Source organism: Petromyzon marinus, chromosome 12 (genome assembly GCF_048934315.1).
Source record: "Petromyzon marinus isolate PM22_M1 ecotype Great Lakes invasive population chromosome 12, UKy_Petmar_22M1.pri1.0, whole genome shotgun sequence".
Taxonomy (NCBI): domain Eukaryota; kingdom Metazoa; phylum Chordata; class Hyperoartia; order Petromyzontiformes; family Petromyzontidae; genus Petromyzon; species Petromyzon marinus.
The window spans coordinates 12,760,201-12,784,569 of record NC_133678.1 but is presented as its reverse complement, the minus strand read 5'-3'; the positions used below and the strand labels follow the sequence as shown (position 1 = coordinate 12,784,569).

The 24,369-nt window shown below is 47.1% G+C and overlaps 1 protein-coding gene and 1 long non-coding RNA gene across 5 annotated transcripts in view; one reads left to right on the top strand and one right to left on the bottom strand.

The window, feature by feature from the left end:
• Window positions 1-24,369, bottom strand: part of LOC116941543 (MFS-type transporter SLC18B1-like) — a 104,086-nt gene that overhangs the window by 9,634 nt on the left and 70,083 nt on the right. For all 4 annotated transcript variants that reach the window (XR_012941551.1, XM_032952697.2, XM_076066634.1 and 1 more), the window contains 2 exons: window positions 22,748-22,849; window positions 21,039-21,130 (listed from right to left, as the gene is read on the bottom strand). Coding sequence is in view for 3 of the 4 variants with exons in the window: in XM_032952697.2 (XP_032808588.1) it covers window positions 21,039-21,130; window positions 22,748-22,849 (194 nt within the window). In the remaining variant the exon portion in view is untranslated. The remainder of the gene's footprint in view (window positions 1-21,038; window positions 21,131-22,747; window positions 22,850-24,369) is intronic.
• LOC116941544 (uncharacterized) overlaps window positions 15,440-24,369 on the top strand; it is a 35,630-nt gene continuing 26,700 nt past the window's right edge. Inside the window, exons 1-2 of the long non-coding RNA XR_012941554.1 lie at window positions 15,440-15,630; window positions 21,882-21,989. This is a non-coding gene — a long non-coding RNA (uncharacterized LOC116941544). The remainder of the gene's footprint in view (window positions 15,631-21,881; window positions 21,990-24,369) is intronic.

The window sequence follows — 24,369 nt, the reverse complement described above, 5'->3', positions numbered from 1 at the left end:
GCGTTCTTACGCAACTGACAAAAAACGGAACTTTTAAGAGTTTCAGATATTTCCACAGCCGCCTGCAAACGAGGGCAAGTTCCAGGAAACAAATCAGGACAGGAGTAAAGTACTCCAGCCTCACTGCCCTCGCAAGCTGCTCCTCTTATCTCCACCAGTGGGCCTCTGGCCTCTGACAGCACTGACCTCTCGATCCATCTCCATTACAACAGGGGCACTTTACCCTGGTGTCCTTCCCCCCACCCCCCACCGCCTATAAGTGCCAACCCCTGTCCGTCAGTCGCGCTGAATCGTGATCGCTTCATACACAGGGTCACCGTGACCTCCTTTCATTGACGGGAGCTAACCAGCCATGTCTTTAACACCTGCGCGTTGCTATCCGTTGCTTTCTTACACCTGGTTTCCTGCTATGGCATGTGAGCATCAATGAGCACTCCCAGCAGGTAGGAGTTGTATTGATGCTCATTGCCAGACCAGGAAACTGAGCAGAAGATAGCAACTGACAGCAACACACAGCTATTAAATACAGCGCTGGTTAACTCTATCAGTGATAAGATGTCACAGTGACCCTGTATATGAGGCAATACATGCTATTGTTAAACATCCACAGTTTACTATTACATCTACGAAACGTCCTGATGTGGCCAGGATAGTCTCGGTTTCAACAAGATAGTTTCTGGTCACCCAAAGCAATTGACATTTTTTAGATTTTTCACGCTCCACTCGTGATAAAGGCAAAGGGCGGAGCTATCTGTGCATTGGGCAGGACCTATGAGGAGTAGGTGGAGCCAGCATCTGGTTGGGCGGTGCTAGTGGAGGAGTGGGCGTGGCTTTGTAAAAATGGGCGTAGATGACAGAGAGGGAGGGGTCGCAAGCTCATTATGTGTTCACACAAACAGTTGGGAGCGTTAATTTACTCCACCGTTGGGTGATGGGCGACGCGTTTTTCACCCAAAAATCTGGGTCGACAGGAACGCTGGCGTTTAAACATACAAATATGGCCGCTTCCGTTTGCTCAATCCACCATCCAGAGAGTTAAGCGCCTCTCACCGATATGAAAAATAAAACCCCACCAACACCGCCTCCGCTTACAAACGAGCTGCGGAAAAAAACAAGAAAGCCGCGGTCGCTCACCCCGAGTGACCGCACATCGGGGACACCACGAGCAGCCCTGCCCGCGGGCGTCATTCGCGATGCCATTGCGGCTAAGGGCCGGGGTCACGGCTGGGATCAGGGTTAAGATTGCAGTCACAGTGAGCAAGAAAAGTCGTTAGAATGACTCCCAGCATGATGTAATTATCACAGAGGTGCGTGATTGTGGCCAGCAATTGGGAACACCACGATGACATTAGCAACGATGCTCCTGTATAAATTTGTGAAAAATAGTCCTGGAGTGGCTTTTGCGTGTGCTTTCTCTGGATAATCTCCAGTTTATTTCCACTTGTAACATGAGACATTTTCTGTGATATAAGAAATGTTCTGGGACATAAGACATTTTCTGTAACATGACAATTTCTGTAACGGAATATATATTTTCCAAACTTTCCTGAACAAAGAGTCTTCGGTGAGGCTTTCCTGGATAGACAAATAAATACCACTATCAAATTCAAGCTTATGACCGTGAGATGTGCATCCTGCAGTACAGTTCCAGCTAGACAGCTTTTCATAACAGCATGGAGTCAAATCAATTTGTTGCAGGATCATTTCATGTTGGATGGGCATATGACTGTAATCATGTTCGAATTTCACCCTTACATTTTTTCAAGTGTTTCAGTCATCTGTGCAAAATAAGCCGAAACAAGCTTGGGCTGACAAAGTGCAGAGATGTTTCAAACAGGTGTCTGTGTAGCTGTGTTATGGGTGACATGTGGAGGGTGAACTATTTTCATAACAGAATACGACACTTTCAAATGGGCCCTAACCTGGCCAAAGCCATTATAACTGGAACCGCGACGAATCAAAATTAAAATTTAATTTAATAAATTGACTAAGAATGACAAGGGCTACTAATTTTTGTGCCCGATTACTTGGGGTCCATATAAAAATGGTGGCCACCCCGATGAGCCCTCTCAATCACCTCCCAACCAGCGACACACTTGCAAACACCGTTGATGATACTTTTTCTTTCCCAACTATTGTCCGATTAGCACGGTTGGCGACGTATGGTGCAAAAGCAGCTCAACACACACATACAGGTTATCCGAACAGTCGAGTGACTAAATGGATAATCGGTCGAGTGATCAAAGACTTCAATATTGACGGCCAAGCTGTTGATTCCAACCACCAATATATTTTTTTCCCCATGGCCCAGTCAACGCAGGTAAATATTGCGCAGCATCTGTGACTGGATTGAAAGCCAATGACCACACACAGACACACACAGATCATGAAACCAGATGCGTGGGAGAGCCAGCAGGTGTTAAACCCAAGAGGGAAAGCTTGTCTTTCAATGTCTCTGAACTGCAGCCTTGAACTCTAAATCTCACAAGTGCTGCTTCGCTTTCCTGACAGACGCATTAATCCCAGAACACTCACAGCTGCTGCGTCATAGCTGCTGCCCGACAGGGACACTCAGTTTGATTCATGTAGTCTTACGTTAATGTAACAATATTTCATTCATATTATTCCGCACCTCCGATTAACACGGTTGTTTACGTACGGTGCGAAATAAGTTCAACGTACATATGTACATAAATATGTGCCGGTGTGGGAGATTGATAATTATCATTATTTACAGCCTTTTATCAATCCACTGCTGGATGGAAGCCTCCCCACACTGTCAAGAATGGAGGTTGTTTGATGAAGGGGTTACCCAGGACCGGTTCAGGTATCACTTGCCATTGACGTCAGCTGTGGCCGGGAATTTAACTCAGGTATGCCAGGTTCCAGGGACATGCGGTCAGGAGAGGCAGAGCCTCACCTGTCATACTCCAATGAAAATAGCTGTTACGAAAGGTAAATAATAAAATTAAGATTAAGATTTCTCCACTGATCTGTGTTAGAAATGTAATTTCTGTACGATTCCAATCATTTTTTCTAGTCAACATCGTCAAATTTGCGGAGCTTCACTGCAAATACAGGGAAGGACGAGAGGTGAGGCAGTGACGTGCTCAGCCTCCCCTCTGATTGCGCAACCCCTCAGAAACTGTATGGAGCGTGGGCAATAAGCGTGTGCCTGTTACTATATCTCTGTATGTCACCAATGTAATGTTTTTAGACCCCTTCATTACATGTCCTCGCCTTCCATAGTCCAGGTAACTTATTTCATGTATGTGTATAAATATATTTAGGCTCGCTGGTCTCGTCATAAAAAATGCAATGAAAAAGCACCAGGGGAGGCAGCTATCACATCTGCCTCACCGAGGGGGGCGTGTCAGACACGCCCCCCTCAGTGAAAACACGCCCCCCTCAGTGAGGACACGCCCCTCTCAGTGAGGCAGCTATCACATCTGCCTCATTGAGGGGGGTGTGTCTTGAGCCCACGTAATTGACGCTCGCTCTCCCTCCACGTTAGCCAGCTCTAGCAGAAAATTTCCAGCGACTGCAAAAATGTAAAACGTAATATCTAACCTTACAAATTTCTCAAAATTGGACTTTCAATCAAAACAGGGAGTGATAAACAATGGAAGACCAATGCCTCAGCTTAAGGACCTACTTCAAACGAAGGGACAGAAAATAACACAGTCGTTTCAAATGGAGTGGTACCAACGAAACAACTGGCTGTGTTTTGATTTAAAGCTTTCGTGACTGCAGTAATTCATATTCTTAGTTTTTTCGGTAAAGTCGCATGCGAACCAACACACCTGAAGACGACCGTTTGAGTTATGGTCGAAACGTCGTGAGAATTTTTTATTGTTTTATATATATTTTATTAATTTGTTGTTTCTCTTCAACGTGACTTTACCGAAAAAACTAAGAACTGGCTGTGTGGCTGTGCTACGAAGTAAATCGCCATTACTGCTTCCCCTGCCTTCTGTTCTCCACTACCGACAACGTTAGGACTTATGCGGGATTTTTTGACTTGAAAAATCTACCAAGGAGCCTCAACAAACATGAAAAATCGACAACTCACATTCAAAGCCAAATTGCATTAAAAACTTTTGGAGCTTCAAGGATAGATCTGTCTTTGAATGAACAGCGGAGATTAAATAACAGCATCCACAATGCTAAGGTAAAGGAAAACCATGAGATTTTAAAAGACCTTATTAATGCGACCTGCTTCCTAGCCAAACAGGAATTAGCATTTCGTGGTAACGATAAGAGTGCAAGCTCTTCTAATCGTGGCAACTATGTGGAGCTATTACATGCTTTTACTGAGAAAGATTAAACGTTAGCTAGACATTGGAGACATCAACTGTGTTTTCTGGCTTATCAAAGAGAATACAGAAAAATTTAGTCGAAGCAGTCGGTGATGTAATTAGAAGTGATATCACAGAGGAGATTAATGCAGCCACATTTGTTGCAGTGGAAATAGACGAGACAACGGAGATGTCACAAACAAAGCCCAGGTCTCTGTAATTTCGCGTTCTGTGGCTACAAGTGAGGTGACTTGTGAGGTGAGGGAGGCGTTCTTGGGATTTGATGATGTCAGTGATGACAGACAAGCACCGGCTATTGCTGATTAAGTTTTGGGAGTGTTGGGGAAATACGATTCCGTTGAAAAGCTGGTAGCTCAGACTTACGACGGAGCCTCGGTGATGGCATCAGATCTTAGTGGGGTGCAGGCCAAGATTAAGGAAAAGGTACCTGAAGCCACGTTTATCCATTGTTATGCACACAAATTGAAACGGGTGCTCTCGCATTCAGCTAAATATCTGCCTGAGTGTAAAACGGTTTTTTTTAAAACAGTTGAGGGACTTGTGACGTTTTTCAATAAGTCGACCAAGCGCACCCACCTACTGGACGATGTTGTGGAGCGACGTTTACCAAGAGCAGCGCCCACGAGATGGAGCTCAAATTCCAGACTAGTTCAGACGATCAGCATGAACCAACCTGATTTTCGTGCTGTGTTCCGGATTATGAGCGAAAATCCAGATGGTTGGGACAATGACACCCTAATGATGGCCGCCGGATATGATCTCTGGCTGTCAAAAGCATCAACTTGCTTCTTCATAATAGCACATGAGGGCATTTTCAATTCAACCGATGCACTCTTTCGTGTGCTGCAGAATAAAGTAATGGACATTGGATTCCGCTGTGCGCGAATCCGCGACGCAATGGGAGTTGTGGAACGCCAGCGACAAGAGTTTGACAGCTTCTATGATCGATTCGAGCAGACATGCGTCACACTTGGCCTGACAGACAATGCCCGAAATAAACAGCCGATCAGAGATGAGAGGAAAATAATGTTTTATAACATTCTAGACAATATCAGTGTTCAAATTAAAGCTAAGTTTGATCATTCAGGTGAGCTAACTTTCCTTGGTTTGGTTGATTGCACGAAATTGTATTAAATGACATTTCGATGACACCAAACTGCAGAGCCTATCAAAGTATGCAAGGTACTTTGACTTTGTTAGACTAACTGCTAACCTTATCGAATTTTATAGTTCACAAATGGTGAGGAACGAATGCAAATCACCCGGACAGCTCCTCGGCTTTTTGGCCCAGAACGATCTGATGCAGACGGTTCCCGAGGCGACAAAGTTACTCCAGCTGGTGGTGCTCGCTATACCAGCTACAACAGCGTCCGTTTAAAGGCCGTTCTATGCTTTGAAGCGACTTAAAACATACAGTCGGAATCGGACTGACCAAGGACGACTTTCATCCCTGGCAATCATCTCTATTGAGACGGAGAGACTTTTAAAACTAAAAGAGAATAAACGGGACTTCTACAACGAAGTCACTGACATATTTGTCCAGAAGGATAGGCGAATGGACTTCATTTACAAGTCAAGGTAAGACCATGCAATATATATTTTCATTTGTGTTGAATGAGCATGAATAGTGGAACTGCATTCGCCTATAAAACGTGAATCGAATGCGTAACTCACCTGTACGTGTGTGTTGTAAAGAATGCTGATATCAAATATGAAACATACGGTCACCTGAACAATAGTCATTGTGTATTCTAGATTTGAAGCTTTCGTGACTGTGAGGATTCATACTATTTGGTTTTATTCGGTAAAGTCACGTAGGTAAAACAAATTAAAATAAAATAAACAATGAAAACACGACGTTTCGGAGGCAACGCAAGCTTCCGTCTTCAGGTGGGACCAGTCACAGCAAAATCGCTGCACCAAGTGGTGAGGTTCTGGGAACCTAGCGCTTAAATACAGGTTGAGGGGGGGGGTGTGGGAGGGGCCATGTAGGGGACTTTAGTGGAGTGAGGAGCTGAGTTAATCCGTCTTTTGTTGTGTAGATGGGTCACTGTGTGTGTGTGCAGTATAAACGGGAAAAAAATAAAGAAGATCGTCGAGGATGTGCTGTACGGGGGCAGTAGAAAAAGGGAAATAGAAAGGTTCGGAAAGAATATGTTTGGTATACCACTGCTTGAAGTTGCTGTTAGAAATTAGTTAACGTTTGGTATGATTTAAAACGTCTTTCCAGTGGTTGCTTAATCTGAATGGCTTCGTGGACAAATCTTTGGTGATAACCTGTAGGTTTACAAAGAACCTTGGTATCGGAAAAGACAATCTCATGATCACCCATAGCGTTGTAACAATGATCAGCCACAGCAGAAGAATTCGTTCTGCCGTGTTTCAAATCTGATTTGTGCTCGCGAATTCGGTCAGAGATATGTCGTTTTCGTCTCCCCGATATAGCAATCACCACAAGTGCAGCTCAATTTGTAAACTTCAGATATACAAACACAGGCATAACTTCAACCGAGAGGATGGTTTCAAATTAAGCAACCACTGGAAAGACGTTTTAAATCATACCAAACGTTAACTAATTTCTAACAGCAACTTCAAGCAGTGGTATACCAAACATATTCTTTCCGAACCTTTCTATTTCCCTTTTTCTACTGCCCCCGTACAGCACATCCTCGACGATCTTCTTTATATTCTTTCCCGTTTATACTGCACACACACACAGTGACCCATCTACACAACAAAAGATGGATTAACTCAGCTCCTCACTCCACTAAAGTCCCCTACATGGCCCCTCCCACACCCCCCCCACCTCAACCTGTATTTAAGTTCGAGGTTCCCAGAACCTCACCACTTGGTGCAGCGATTTTGCTGTGACTGGTCCCACCTGAAGACGGAAGCTTGCGTTGCCTCCGAAACGTCGTGTTTTCATTGTTTATTTTATTTTAATTTATTTTAATTTGTTTTACCTACGTGACTTTACCGAATAAAACCAAAGAGTAGTCATTGTGTAACCTGCCAAATGAATGGTGAATTTAAGCTACCTCTACCGGGTTCATATGTGTGTAAATCTGCCTCTGATACTAGCCAGTGCCTCCCCAACCATTGAACTCACTGCACGTTACTGCCAGGTTCATAGTGCAGTGGACTAACCATGGCACCATTGTTTGATCATTGCGTTATGAACCCAGCCATCCGAGTTTGATTCTTGCCCATGGCTAACATCAGCGGTGATTGATAACTACACGGGGCTTATGAAGCGTGATTATTTTTAATATTTGTGCCTGCCGGTGCAAGTCTCATGGTATAAGGTGATCCCTGTATGACCCACTAACAAGCCCCCAAAATTGCCGCGTGGTGTGTGCGCGTGGTGTGTGCGAGTGGTGTGTGTGCGTGGTGTGTGTGCGTAGTGTGTGATTGGTGTGGGCGCGTGGTGTGTGTGCGTGGTGTGTGCGAGTGGTGTGTGCGCGTGGTGTGTGATTGGTGTGGGCGCGTGGTGTGTGTGCGTGGTGTGTGCGAGTGGTGTGTGCGCGTGGTGTGTGATTGGTGTGGGCGCGTGGTGTGTGGTTGGTGTGCGTGCGTGGTGTGCGCGTAGTGTGTGATTGGTGTGTGCGCGTGGTGTGTGCGAGTGGTGTGTGCACGTGGTGTGTGCGCGTAGTGTGTGATTGGTGTGTGCGCGTGGTGTGTGCGCGTAGTGTGTGATTGGTGTGGGCGCGTGGTGTGCGCGCGTGGTGTGCGCGCGTGGTGTGTGGTTGGTGTGCGCGCGTGGTGTGCGCGTAGTGTGTGAGTGGTGTGTGCACGTGGTGTGTGCGCGTAGTGTGTGGTTGGTGTGCGCGCGTGGTGTGCGCCCGTGGTGTGCACGGCTCACATTGGGGCAGAGGCACGGCTCACGTTTTGATGACAGCGCTGTGGGCAGCGAAGTAGAAATCGACGGCGAAATCATGCGGCGCCGGGAATGTTTGTGACCTCAGAAGGTCACCGTGAGAGCTCGCTCGCGTTCCACGCTCACAGCGTGAAACGCCCTCAGCAGGGCCGCGGCTACTTCATAAGACCGCCGATTGATTTAAAGGCGAAATAACGGAACGGAGTGTGGATAGCACCGAGTGGAACCAAGAAGGATGAACATTTTGAAACAGCACCCCCACGAATGGGGCCACGGCGTGGCTAGAATCCCCAGTCTGTGCAGGCGACAGCCATGCCGATGAAATGTTCACGTTGTTCTTCGTTTAGCAGACAAATACTCTAAACCCATGTTGATTCCAAATGTGGAGAAAAATGTACGCGGCCACGGGGAGAACATGCAAGCTCCACATATACAGCAGGCGTCAGGGTAGAGATCTACGATCTGATGTATACCAGGCGAGGTAGTTAACATCTTGCCACCGTGGCCCCGACAAACATTGACGCGGCATGCGAGATGACAGCGCTGGCTCACAGTCAACAGCGCGGTTCTCTTTACACAAACACCAAGATCCCCTGTATAGCCTTACCAAACTGTTGGGGAAAGTGCTCTTAGCGAGCACCTTTAAAGCCCGGCACGGCACACGAGGGGGTTGGTGGTCAGCACCATACCCAGCCACGTTTTTCTCCCCAGTGGCGATGTTTACACACCCGACTAATCTGAGGCTGAGTCGACCTAAGGGGAGGCCAAGGACCGGTGAAGATATTCGCCACTGGTGTTGGTCGTGAGCGAACTCAGGTGGCTGGGTTGGTAGTGCAGCGCGCTAACCACTACACCACCACTCCAGATCAGTGCCAGATTAAGCTAGTGCGGGGCCTGTAGCATATGTTATAAAGGGGCCCTAAATAAAAAAACACAAATATTAAAACACAGATGTTTCACTTGCATAGGAAAGTAATTGCATTTTTTCATTTGCTATACAGCCAGATAATAAGACAAATCGCTAACCTTAAACACCCAGTCGTTCATAAAAGTTAAGGCAGTATAGTACTTTAGTAATAGAGCAAATGCAGAATCACTGAACCGGAATTGATCGCTTGAAAACATTTAGCGCGGGGCCCTTTGAAAGTGCGGGGCCCGTAGCATATGTAGCTACTTTTGCTACGAGGATAATCTGGCACTGCTCCAGATACTATGTAACCAAACACACACCCATTTACTCCATGCGTATCTTACATCACGCATATGGTTCACCCCCTATGTAAAAATAGCTCAAATAATCGTCACTGGTGTGACAGTTATCCCTTGACTAGAAGGCTCCTTGACAACTGTTTATTCTTTTTGATTTAAAGCTTTCGTGACTGCAGTAATTCATAATCTTAGTATTTTCGGTAAAGTCACGTTGAAGAGAAACAACAAAATAACAAAATATATATAAAACAATAAAAAATTATCACGACGTTTCGACCATAACTCAAACGGTCATCATCAGGTGTGTCGGTTTGCATAAATTTATTTTTAAAAACGGCACATTTATTTATTTATAAAAACGTTGGCGTCACGCGCAGCGATTGGCAGTTTGCCCAGGACTAGTCCATCTATTTTTTTGAAAAGAGGAGGGGGGAGACGACATTTTTTATAATGTATGCTGTCTGAAAGCCACTGTAAGCGTGAACAATCAATCAAGAACTGAAATGATTTATCAAATCTTTCCAATGATTGCTAAGATAGAATCCATCTTCTCGGTTGAAATTGTCTCTGTGCTTGTATATGTGGATAGCCTCATGAACGAATCTCTCATGGAAGCCAGATGGCTTACAAAGAACCTCCGTCTTGGAAAAGTCAATGACATGTGAGCCTACTGAATTAGAACAATGATCTGCTACGGCCGAGGTGTTGGTCCTACCGTGTTTAAGGTCTGCTTTATGTTCACGAATGCGGTCCGAGACATGGCGTTTGGTTTCTCCAATGTAACTACTACCACAGAGGCAACTTAGTTTGTAGACACCAGGGTATTGTATGTCCGGAATCACATCTTTTACAGACGGAACCAGATCACGGATTTTATGTAATGTGTTGAAACGGACCTGGATCTTGTGTTTATTCAAGATTTTGGAGATCTTTTTTGTGATCCCAGCAATGTAGGGTAAAGTGATGGTTTTGAAAGGCTCCTAAAGAGGGTTCTTCTTCATGGTTTGAGTGATAGCTTTGCGGATTGTATAGTCGGAGTAACCATTAGCCCTAAGAGCTTGGTGTACGTGCTTGAGTTCACTGCTTATGTGTTCCTGGTCGGATATGCATTGGGCTCTATGATACAGAGTCTTGATGAGAGAATTCTTCTGTGATGGATGGTGGTGGGAATCCGGTTTCAGATAAGCATCCGTATGGGTAGCTTTCCTGTAGACAGAGTGGCTCATTGAACCATCAGGTCTCTTTTTAATTAGGACATCCAAAAAAGGTATTTTGCCATCTATTTCGACTTCCATGGTAAATCTGATGGCTGGGTGTATGGAATTGATGTGGTCGAAGAATTGGTCTAGAGCAGGCCGGCCATGTGGCCAGATGACAAAAGTGTCATCCACGTACCTCTTCCATAAGGTTGGGCGCAGAGTGGCAGTCTGGATGGCGTCAGTCTCAAATTTCTCCATGAAAATGTTAGCTATAACTGGAGAAAGGGGGGAGCCCATTGGGGTGCCCTCAGTTTGTTTGTAGAAAGTTCCATTCCAAGTGAAGTATGTATTGGTTAAACAGTGTCTCACCAGGGGGGGTACCTCAGTGTTTAGTCCTTGAGGAACCCCCCCTGGTGAGACACTGTTTAACCAATACATACTTCACTTGGAATGGAACTTTCTACAAACAAACTGAGGGCACCCCAATGGGCTCCCCCCTTTCTCCAGTTATAGCTAACATTTTCATGGATAAATTTGAGACTGACGCCATCCAGACTGCCACTCTGCGCCCAACCTTATGGAAGAGGTACGTGGATGACACTTTTGTCATCTGGCCACATGGCCGGCCTGCTCTAGACCAATTCTTCGACCACATCAATTCCATACACCCAGCCATCAGATTTACCATGGAAGTCGAAATAGATGGCAAGATACCTTTTTTGGATGTCCTAATTAAAAAGAGACCTGATGGTTCAATGAGCCACTCTGTCTACAGGAAAGTTACCCATACGGATGCTTATCTGAAACCGGATTCCCACCACCATCCATCACAGAAGAATTCTCTCATCAAGACTCTGTATCATAGAGCCCAATGCATATCCGACCAGGAACACATAAGCAGTGAACTCAAGCACGTACACCAAGCTCTTAGGGCTAATGGTTACTCCGACTATACAATCCGCAAAGCTATCACTCAAACCATGAAGAAGAACCCTCTTGAGGAGCCTTTCAAAACCATCACTTTACCCTACATTGCTGGGATCACAAAAAAGATCTCCAAAATCTTGAATAAACACAAGATCCAGGTCCGTTTCAACACATTACATAAAATCCGTGATCTGGTTCCGTCTGTAAAAGATGTGATTCCGGACATACAATACCCTGGTGTCTACAAACTAAGTTGCCTCTGTGGTAGTAGTTACATTGGAGAAACCAAACGCCATGTCTCGGACCGCATTCGTGAACATAAAGCAGACCTTAAACACGGTAGGACCAACACCTCGGCCGTAGCAGATCATTGTTCTAATTCAGTAGGCTCACATGTCATTGACTTTTCCAAGACGGAGGTTCTTTGTAAGCCATCTGGCTTCCATGAGAGATTCGTTCATGAGGCTATCCACATATACAAGCACAGAGACAATTTCAACCGAGAAGATGGATTCTATCTTAGCAATCATTGGAAAGATTTGATAAATCATTTCAGTTCTTGATTGATTGTTCACGCTTACAGTGGCTTTCAGACAGCATACATTATAAAAAATTTCGTCTCCCCCCTCCTCTTTTCAAAAAAATAGATGGACTAGTCCCTAACCCTAATTTTTTTTATTGTTTTATATATATTTTGTTATTTTGTTGTTTCTCTTCAACGTGACTTTACCGAAAAAACTAAGAATATAACTGTTTATTCCTCAGCAAGAGCCCTTACCACGTCTCACGACTGTTTCACAAGCATCCTGGACCATTCCTCAATTTTGTGTGCATTTGAATAATTATCTCCCATTGGAAATTATAAATATTTTTTATTTTTTAAACACGACTTCAGCCTTCAAGCTAGAATTGTCGAGACATTTTCATTAGCTGCGTGCGTGTAATATTCAATATAACGTGTGAAAGGCACTTTTAAAATTATGTCCATGCATTATGATGATCTAGTGTAAGATCATCATAATGCACCATGTGCTATGACGTCACATGCTCCAGGTTTCACATCAATCTGGTTTATCTCGCTGTCTTCTCACCAATCTTCATATTCAGTCTAAAGCTCTCTTCATCTCTGCCTCTTATTTATCTCCCTTTAATCTCACTTGTCTGTATCTCTTTACGCCTCAGAGAGACATATTTTTTTACTGCTTACTATTTTAATTTTAGCAGGTAAGGCTTACTGAGCTATTTCGACCTTTTACAGAAGTCACCTGGCCACAAATGACAGCTCGCACGTGGACATTTCTCGCAGCCAAAGACTCTAAACCCATGTTTGATTCTAAATAAAGAGTGTAAACACCGGAGGACTCGGAGAAAAATCTACGCGACCATGGGGAGAACAAGCACACTCCAAATTCACAGGCAAGCCCTATAAACTAGGCAAGACCACAGCTCATCGGGCCACTTCAAGAGCCTTTGCCATGGGTGGCTCGCGGTCCGCCAGTTCAGGAACCCAGATCTCTCGTGACGATTGTGATCCGTTGTCTGACGGCTATGATGATGATGATGATCATAATGATGATTGCTGAATCGGTGACTATGGCAACGATTTGTAATTTCAGGGAGCAAGTGTCTGGGAGAACCCGTGTTGAGTAGGTAAGGGGGCCTACGAAGCCTGCTAATCGAGGAGGCCTGGCACATAGCTTGAGTCCCTGTCCAAAAAGTTGCGGGGAGAATCGGAGAGATGGGGGTTGGGGGAGAAGCAACTAGCTGCCCTCCTGCCCGCCTGTGCTCCCACGGCTATGACCGGGCACAAATTGAAGCCTGGGCAGATGCTTCACGTTAAAGTATGCACGAGCTGTGGGCTTGCGGCTACGTGCCGCCAGCCGCAGCAGACGTGACGCTGGACGCGCGGCACCCTGCACCGACGTGCGAGCGTCGCCGAGGAAAGGGGAAGGGGAGAATCTTTTTTGAGTAACGGTGAGCATGTGAGTTTGAGCATCCTTGATTCGGCAAAAACTCTCCTCTGCCGCGTGTCGATTCCTCTGGGTATACCCGGGACCCCTGCTCACCTCACCTCCTGCTTGTTCTCCACAGAGCCCAGAGGGAATGTTATGCTACTCCGTGCGAAGTCCGCGAATTATTATCACATCCGCCTGTGCTTCTGCCAGAGGACAATTTCCTTTGTCCGGTGACAATTCGCTTGTTTTTAACGAAAACTGCAAAACGCCTGAAACCCATCGCTGTCGTGAAACGCATCCCGCACGTTACAGATACCATAGTCCCAGATCTGATACGTTTTTTTTGGCAACGGCTGTCAAAAACTTTTGTTTCAAGACTTTAAAAAAAAATGTGTATAAAATGTAAGCGAGGATCGTGCTGCGTGTCGGCGTGATTAGTGCGCGTGTTCGAACATGAGTGTGTGGGCGTAAGTGCGCGCCTAATTTGTGTGTCCATTCGTGAGTGTGTTTGTGTGTCGTGTGCACATCTCGTACAAGTTCTCTCGCATGATGGAGGCTCATTCAATGCACTGCCTCATCTGGCTTTTTCATTCCTGCTGGGGGCAGTGAGGGGGCGCACGCGGTGGCGAGATGTTAACTACCTCGCGTGGTACACAGGAAGTTGTGGGCTCGATCCCGACCCTGTATATTTGGAGTTTGCACGTTCTCCCCGTGGTCCTCCGTTTTTTCCCTCCACATTTATAAACATGCGCTCAGAATATTTGACTGCTATGATAAACTACTTCGTTGATCTTACATCTGTGGCCCGGTTGCCTCTGAAAAGGAGTTCAGTGGGCCTTACCTGGCAAAATAAAAAGTTTAGTTTTAGAGTGACATGGCCGGAGAGAGTGCATTTGCTGGTTGGTGCAGAGGTTCGTGGTTCGGCCCCAGCATCCGCCCTGATGAATACGACGCCTAGATCAACCAAAAAAATGCTACACGCCATCTGCTGAACGGTGGACTTTAAACATCCCAAAGTGTTCTCATCTGAAAAAAAGAGGCCGTGTGTGCTGGCGTCATGGCCCAGATTTACCAAATTTGAAAAAAAATCACTGGCAAATTACTCAATTGGGTAGAGCCGCGTAGCAACATCACCCCTTGTGTGAAACGACTGCAGAATTGACAAGGACAGTAATCTTCCGTGACAGCCTTGCACGATAAGAACGGCTCGAATAGCAAATGCACCCGCGATTGGATTTTTTGGAGGATTGTTGGGACCTTTTTCCCAGTATCAAAGTAGGAAAAAATAGATTTTACCCTTTCTGGCCATAAAACAGGAGGCCTTAAGATGTTCGAACACCAAATAGAATGCTTTTGCAAGGAAGCAAGTCTGCATTAACCACACACGGCACTTGTGGTGAAGATGGTGTTTGAACATCTTAACATCTATTCTTTGGGTGATGACGGTCGCTTGTGTTGCGATCGAAACGTCGTTGTTTTTTGTTTATTTTATCATCTTTTGAACCGATCGACGTGGCTTTACCGAAAGACCCAAAGAATATGAATTCCTGCAGTCACGAAAGCAATAGGTCAAGATCTTAACACCGGTTTTATTGCCAGAAATGGGAAAACTTATTTAACATTTTCCATACTGTAGGATTGTTGCTGGGCTGGCTCATAATGCTGAGATGACAGAGGCGATCATTCATGTGAGAGGTTCAATCCAGTGTCTTCTGCAAATTTAGTTTTAAACCACCCTTCTGCTGATGATGGGTGACTGCAATCTGGACACATCGGGCAACTGGTCAAATTTACCAAGTTAATAAAATTCAAGCAACTGTTTATTTTAAACAAAAAAAAATCTATATTTATAAACGCCTAACTTTATCTGCGGCGAACGCTGCACTTCCCGTAGATTTCATGCAGGGGGCGCGTAGGTTTGTACGACGACAGGAGGCGCACGGGACAGACGTTCGATTACGTTTGAATCGATCTGCAGCACGAGGCGATTCGGTGTTGATTCCCATAACTGATTCCCAGAATCGACTTGGCCCCCACCGACACGACTTTGCTATTTGGTTCGCGACGATGACAATATTTTACCATTCTGCCCGCGTGCGCTATCACAATCAACAAGTCGCAGGGACAGACGTTCCAGTACGTTGGTAAGCGCGCAACTTTATCTATCTCTCTATGATGAATAATGTAATAATATAAGATAAACCTTCTAAACGGAGCGTCGGGTGCTTGCGTGAATGCGTCGTTCGTGTGCAAAGGCCGGAAAAATGCTTTTCTGAGGGGGGCACCTACTGCTCCCCCGAACAACTAGTGATTAATAATTTCTCACAGAGACGCTGGAGCTCTTCGTGGGCTCCTGTTGGGTCAGGCCGTCGGCCACAGTCAAGAGGCAGGAACCATCATTCAAACCAGTGGTTCTTAACCTTGTTGGAGGTACCGAACCCCACCAGTTTCATATGCGCATTCACCGAACCCCTCTTTAGTGAAAAATAAAATGTGATTTTTTTCAAATTCAAGACATAGATATGTTTTTTACTGGTACACAAAATGAGCCGTGCATGAACATTACCTTGTTCAAAGAATAAAACCAACACAATGCATAAACTCACAACAAATTACATACCTGGAAATCAATGTGACTTCTGCTGTTGCCTTTGAGAGATCAGTTCAGATATGCGTGGCTTCACCTTGGCAAGTGCCACTCTCATGTCATTTTCACAGCAAAGTCTGTTCCTTTTCTTAGTTTTTATGTCCAGCATCCTCGAAAAGGATTGCTCACAAAGATATGTTGTAACAAATGGTATAAAAAAATCCAGGGCTTTCTTAGCAATAACTGGATACTTGTTCATTTGTCGACACCAAAACGTTGAGAGCGTTGTTGTTCTGAACAGTTGCTGTTGAACCTGGCTCTGCTGAATTTCAATGATTTCGTCGAGGAATTCATCATTGACATCTGCTGTTTCAACAGCAAACGTGAACGGCTGTCTCACCCATGCTGGATATGACTCTCTTGTAGGGAAATATTCGTCGAGAGACTTTGCAAGCTCATCTAAGTGCGTGGCAATTGTTTGCTTCAGTTCCGTGGATACAGAAATATCTCCGATTCCAGACACATCTTCGATCTTACTTGCACAGTCGTCCAGAAGCGGGAAGTTTGCGAAGTTATTGTTCTCTGTTCGTCGTTTCCATAACGGTAGCTTTTTTTGAAAAGCCTTCAGGTGTTCTTCCGCTTCCATGATATTGACTCCACCACCCTGCATCTGCTGATTGAGATGATTGAGAGCTGCGAATATATCAGCCATGTACGCTAAAATGAGAATGAACTCAGGATTTTTGAAGCAATCTGCATGGCAGTGTTGGTGCTCTTGCAAAAACAGGGCTAATTCCACACGCATGGCAAAAACACGATTCAGCACCTGTCCCCGGGATAACCACCGAATATTAGAATGGAGCAGAAGTACCTCAAATTCAGAGCCCATTTCTTTACACAGCTCACTGAAGATGCGGTGCCTCAGAGCACTTTTTCGCACATAGTTCACACATTCCACCACAGTTTTTAATACTTCTGCCATTTTTGGAGGTAAGGTTTTTGTTGCCAACGCATGCCTGTGCAGAATACAATGCGTCACAATGATGTGTGGTGCATCGGCCTTTACTAGCGCACCAAAACCAGACTTTCTTCCCAGCATGACTGGAGCTCCGTCCGTACAAACTGCAGAAACCATATCCCATGAAAGATTGTTGTCTCTGAAGAAGTCATCCACAAGCTTCTTCACATCGGCTGCCTTCGTTGTTGTTGTAAGAGGCTTACAAAATAAAAACTCTTCTTTTATCATGTCGTCTTTCACATAGCGTACAAAAACAGCAAGCTGGCTTAGATCAGAAACGTCTGTGGTTTCGTCGAGTTGAAGGCTGAATTTTGCCGGGCTTGAAATCAGATCCGCGACTACTTGAGCCAAGATGTCTTTACTAAAGTCTTCTATTCTGTCACTGACGGTGTCATTTGAAAGGGGAATTTGGGATAATTTACCTTCGGCCGCTGTTCCGAGTATCAGATTCGCCATCTTTAATGCAGCTGGTTTCACAAGTGTTTCACCAATGGTGTGTGGCTTGCCCTGCTTTGCGATCAGGTAAGCAACTTCGTACGATGCTGTCAGGACGGGTTTGTTAACAGGTACAAACCCTGAATTCAGCAAGTGTTGTGTTCTTGTATTCCCCGTCTCCATGCAGCTTCAAGAAGTGTTCCTTTAGTGTTGCCGGTGCAAGACTAGAGTTGCTCAACTTGGCGTTGCAAATCATGCAGATAGGACGCTCACTCCCATCACGTTCCGTGATACATGAGAATCCATGTTGTACATATTCGTCCGACCACTTTCTTCTTTTGCCCGACATAGTTAGTATGGATAAAATATTAAAGAAATCACATGACGTACGACAACAACAGTCACACGTTGACTACTGAGTACGCACTAAATTCCCCGCAGCGCTGATTGGCCAAGCAGTGTAGCATGATCATCTGCAGCCAGTGATGGCCAAGCGGGCCGTGTGTGTCATCACAAATTTACACAATAATTCAAGTGTGTCCGGACCTCCGTGGCGGGGGCTCTGCCGAACCCCTGAGATCGACTCACCGAACCCCTGGGGTTCGATCGAACCCAGGTTAAGAACCACTGATTCAAACGCATTTATAATGAGTGCAAGCAAGAATGTACAGGGAAGGGAGTTTCGCCAAAATGTAGCAATCAAACTTGATTAGGTGCTTTCGTGACTGCAGGAAATACTCTGTTTTTTTCGGTAAAGTCACGTAGAAAAAAGAAAAAAGAAAATTATATAATAGCATACGACGTTTCGATTGCAACACAAGCAATCATCATCAGGTACAGAAGAGCTAAATTCAAGAGAGAGAGGAAACACATAACCGCAGATATATACACAGACCTTAAGTAGAGGGAATTAACACAGATACACCAGGGGACACGGAGAGAGACGGAGCACACTAAATCAAACAGGGTTTAGCAAAATTTGTAAACTAGATAAAGCAACACAGACGGTCGGTTAAAACACAATGTAGCAATCAAGTATTCAAACCCCGAAATAACACAACCGTAAATTTAACCCAAGCACTAGCACACACACTCGACGCCGAACGGTTCGCAAAAGCATTCAATATAATGAACCTGTAAACAGACGGTGCCTGCCGCTCGCTACGTGATGCCAGGCAGGTTGGTTATCGCTCGTGAGCGTGTACCTAGAGGCGGTCGGCAAGAGCGAGTCGATGTGTGGACACCCGCAGGCCCTCCCACACGGCACGTGTGTGTGTGTGAGGGAGGCCGCTTCGCGTGCCAGGGGTCTGTGAGGACGATGGTTCCTCGCGGGGACCGACTCTCTGGAGACTCAACGGTGGTTCTCTCCTATGGGAGGCCCGGGGCCCTGCTGAAGAAAATCTGGAAGTTTCACCGCTGGTTCAGGGCCAACATATGTTTATGCGTAGCCCTGACCACGAACGCCATCTGTCTCCGTTCTTCCATATATTGAAACGCCACGCCCACCAACGTGCCCCGCAGTTGGCTACGCACGGTGTTAAATAAGTTCAACATGTGTAATCATCATAGGTACACATGACAGAAGTGAGCGCCGGACCCAGAGTGCGAGTGAGCAGCGGAGAGATGTTTTTTATTTCAAGATTTATATCCCAAAGTGTGGGTGCTTCCAGCTCTTGCGAGATGTCTGGCCAGCGTTGGAGAGTCGGTTAATCTAAACTATATATTTTTTTTTAAAAACTATATTTGACCAGGTAAGGCCCAGTGAGCTCTATAGCTCCTTTTTCAGAAGTGACCTGGCCATAACAAATGATAGCTCAACGAAGTGGCTTGTCAAGTGGAAATTTGGAGCAGCCAAATGCTCTAAAACATATGTTGATTCTAAACGTGGAGAGATAAACCGGAAGACCCGACGCAACAACGGAGAGAGAGACATGCAAACTCCAAATATACAGGCGTCAGGGTCGGGATCGAACCCACGACCTCCTGTATCCATGTGCAGGGTAATAGCGCCGGCTGGTGGACAGAAGCGGCAACTGTGGTGAACGGAGAGCACACACGCCGGTGAGGGCATGTACGGGGTGTTGGCGGAGTAGAGGAACTGGGGTTAAGGTCACAGAGGACCCCATCTGGAGGCCCCTGGAACCTGCTAGCGGATTCGAGAAGGGAGCCGTGATCAGGGCGGAGCCAGGCTGCACTGGTAGCATAAAAGGAGCCGAGAGCGGGATTCGGGGCTGCCGGTTCTGGGATTGGACTCGTCTCGTCATCGCTGTCATCTTGCCGCCTTTGTCGCTGCCATCTTCGCTAGATATTGTTGGCTGTCTCAGTCAGCTCCATCAGTGTTACGCAGTTAGGGTTGTGTTTAGCCTAGGCTAGACGACTATGGAGAGTGCAAGGACGAACCTGTGAAGTGTGAACTTGTTAAATAAAGGTGCTTCCTGGAAACCCTTGTCTACTAATCACTGACACTATACATGTGTAATGACAGGGTGACACCAGTTGGCCTGGAGTGGTAATTGCGGTTATGGATGCATTACGTAATGCCTTATTATTGTATCTGGGGTAAAGGTGAAAGGCGGAGTCAGTCGAGAAGCTCCGGGAACCGGCTCGAGGGTTCTGGAAGGGGGCGTGGCCAAAGGTGGAGCTTGGCCGCGCCGGGGCAGATATAAGGAGGACCGAATAAGAGGTTCGGTGCTGTTTGGAGTCCTGGGTCCTGGCTGTGTCGCTGCCCGTCATCATCTCTTCGTTCTCCGACCACGTGGCTGATCTGCGCAAAGACCCTCTCCACCGCTGTCACTACACTAGTCAGACAGCTGCGTAGTTGTATGCCGGCGATGGGGCTGTGAGTGTTAGGATCGCCTATGTGTCGCTGTCCAGTGTGCTCTTAATAAATAAGAAGCCTTCTACCCGACGTGTCTCGGAAGTCGCTCGCTACACGTGTAACGGTGAACTTCTTTCGCACCATACATAGCCAACCGTGCTAATTGGAGGTGCGTACCAGGGGAGGGAGATAATATCTCACCACTGCAGCGCCGCTCAAAATAACCTCTAGAGGGGCTCCATAGAGCTCAGCCCCTCCCGTGGAGGCCCTTCCGCCAGTAGTGGCGCAATCCCGATGGAGACACATCGCCAAATCTATCTCTCCTACCCCTTTATGAAAAAGCACAGCCTACTAACATCCTCAGAGGGGGCCCGTGTTCTGCAAAGCCTCCGCTCTCTGATGGTCGGTAGAGTTTACACCGAGGGAGATCTATGTGAGCCAACGGAGCTCCTTTACAAAAGGAAACGCTCACATTTTGAGACGTCTGCGTCGTGCCTTGGCTCGGCTCTGCTGCGGAGAAAAATACCATTGCGGCCAATCAGAATCCATTGAGTGACTCACAGGGTGTGTAGCGGGCACGCTGATGTGCGAGACAGGAGACTGATGGGGTCGTGGCGAGGGCTATATATATTGGCTATGGAGTCTCTGTTTGGTGCGACAGTATTTTTCACCGCAGCGACACGCATTGCGTTACCTCTTTATGTGCAGGAGTGGGATTGGCCCCAGCATTTGGAAGCAGAGGGAGCAGATAGTGACTCCAGCCGTCATCATCATCTTCCGCACGGCCTGAACACAAGCGCACGCACAAAAACAAAGATCCCCCGTATCGCCTTAACAGACTGTTGGGGCAAGTGCTGTTCGCACCTATGAAGGCTGGTACGGCACACGAGGGGGTGGGTTGCCAACACCACGCCCGGCCACCTTTGTCTCCTTAATGGCGATGTTTACACACCACACCAGGTACTCGTTTGTGAGGCTGAGTCGACCTAGAGGAGGCCCGGGACCGGTTCAGATAATCGCTGCTGGTGAATCGAACTCGGGTTGTCTGGTCCGTAGCACGGCGCACTCACCGCTACACTCTCGCTCACACACACACACAAGTGCCCCTTCTTTCAGCCACGCCGGTCGGTCGTACAGGCGACTGTTGTTGGTGATCCAGCAAGGCGCACAAGTGTGGCTCGTGGTGTGGTCGTGCATTCCTAGCCACCTTTGTCTCCCCTACGCTGATGTTGGTTAAACTCTGGCGCCACCTCCCCACTGCCACTACCATCCAGGGTCAGCGGGTGTGGGTTGTGAAACGATGCTTAAACAAGTTCATGTTAAATTAATTCTAATGTAGGCAAGGGCTTTTCATGGGACAAGCATGACGTTTTAGATTACGGTGAGTTCAAATCTGTTTTGTCATGTTTGGAAGTGTGCATTTCGTGCTACCATGGCTGAAAAGTTGAGATAAGCAAGCAATGTCGCCTCTCCATCCGACGATGTCACGACTGGTCCTGGACTCGGCCCGCGTAACAATCTGATTCGTGGTTAACAGGCAACGCCCAGCAATCGGGTGCTGGGCTGGATTGGGACTGAGCCAGCTCAAGAGGAATGCTCTGGGAACACTCGCCTGTGGATCCCACCCGGTTCAAGCGCCGGGCAGGTACCACGGTGGCGAGATGTTAACTCCCTCGCCTGGTATGCAGGAAGACGCGGGTTCGATCCCGACCCTGACGCCTGCTGTATATTTGGAGTGTGCATGTATCTCCACGTGGTCGCATAGATTTTTCTCAGGATCCTCCGGTTTTTCCCTCCACATTTAGAAAACGCGTTTAGAGTATTTGGCTGCTATAAATGTCCACATGATGAGCCACTTCAGTGAGCTATCATTTGTGTCCAGGTCGCTTCTGAAAAAGAGCTGTACAGCTCCGTGGGTCTTAACTGGTAAAAATAAAAAAAATAGTTTCAGTTGAGTAGAATGTCTCCCAAAACAAAAAGGAGTGACTACATTCTCCACATTTAGAATCAACATACGTTTAGAATATTTGGCTGCTCTAAATTGCCACTTGACAAGCCACTTCGTTGAGCTCTCATTTGTGATGGCCATGCCGCTTCTGAAAAAGAGCTATGAAGCTCAGTGGGCCTTACCTGGTCAAATAAAATAAAGTTCATAGTTCTTATAGTTTAGATAAAAGCGCCAAGTGGTCGTGGACAGGAAATGAGGAGAGACCAGGCACACAGTCTCTCTCTCCCTGGAACGGGGAGGGAGGTGCGGAGACAGGGAGGGAGGAGAGACTGGGACAGGGAGGTGTGAGGGGATAGTTAAAAAACAAAACGATAGTGTAAGAGGAACACGTGAGAGGAGAGTGCAAGAGGGAATTGTGAAGGGCGGCGGGGGAGGGGGTGTGGGAGAGTTCATACCGGGAAGGAGTCACTGAGGTAGCCGAGCAGTGGAGCGAAAATGGCGTAGGAGCAGGCGAATCCGAGGAGCACCAGGCCGATCTTGCCGGGCGGCATTTGGAACTGCGGGGCCGGCACACATCCCGCCATTGCTCGGCTTGTGTCGCAGCGTTGCGTGCGCGCGCGGAGGTGGCCACAATTCATCCATTCGTGCAGTTCGCATACAAGTTACGCATTCGTGGAGGGGAATGCAATTTAGATGCAAATCACCAATTGTATTGAGATGTGTGCAATTAGAGGTGGGTGTAAAGGAGCAGCCCTGCAATTTCCTGCTCACGCCATTGTTGGCGAAAGGGCCTCCACCATAGTGAGCTCTGGAGAACCCTTCTAGAGGATGTTTGGACAAGGTGGGGATACCCACAATTTACCCCACCACACGCGGCCTGCCGATCGACTAACGGCGCTGCACCCATTTATACTGCTGGGCGGGCGGGAATTAGGATTTCTGCCCCGTTGTTTCAACTGTCAACCGGGAGGTCGAATCAATCCGGTGACCTCTGGATTGCAGGTCCTGTGCGATAACCATTAAACCACTGAGACGGCATCCCCGATGATTGACTTCAGTCTTAAGTGAGTATCTGGTGCAGGGTGTAAACCTGGGCCCTGGGGAGACAGAGGCAGCGGAGCGTGCTGACCGCAACAGCCCCCCCCCCACTTGTACCCTACTCTGGCTGCTCACCGACAGCACTTGCCCTCGTCAGTCTGTCAAGGCTATACGGGAGGTCTTTGTCTTTGCGTAGAGAATGGGAAGCGGTGACTTTTTCTCATTCGATAAATAAGCAGTGGAGCTGCACGCACGCACGCAGTTTGTCATCATTAATTGCAAGGATGTGCGCACAACACTCCGTCACGTCCTCTATTAATATGATGCATTACCTTTCTGGCGTGAATCAACACGACAAATTCATCACTATCCGAGGGCATCTAATATCGAAATGTCGTGTTTTTTCTCCCCCCCCCCGCCCCCCTCCAAACTTGCGGCTCCCCATTGCGATGGCTGAGCGACGCTTGCGGGCGCCTCCCTCCGCGCCGCTGAGCTTCTCGCGGCGAACTACAGCGGTGCTGCGCACGTGCGCCATAAGCCCTCGGGTCACGTGTGGCCGTGACCTTGTTCACACGTGCATGGCTGTCGCCAGCCTGCGCGCGCATCGCGAGCTGTGGATTTAAATTTGCCACGCACAACTTGATGGGTTTATTTTTTTTGTACCTTTTGACGCTGTTCAGAGCCCGGCCATTATCGGAGGCAATTACCGACTCATCTTCTTCACCCATCCTGTTACGATACCTTGATACTTATGAATGCACACACACTTTTAACCTAAACACGAAGATCCCCCATGTAGCCCTAACTGACTGTAGGGGCAAGTGCTGTGAGCGAGCAGCGCCTATGAAAGCTGCCACGGCACACGAGGGGGTAGGTAACCAGCACCACGCCCGGCCACCTTTGTCTCCCCAATGGTGATGTTTACACACTGCACCAGGTGCTCATTAAAGGCTGAGTCCACCTAGGTTGGACCAGGACCGGTTCAGATAATCGTCACCGATGTTGTCTGTGACCGGGAACTTAACTCCAGTCACTGCGT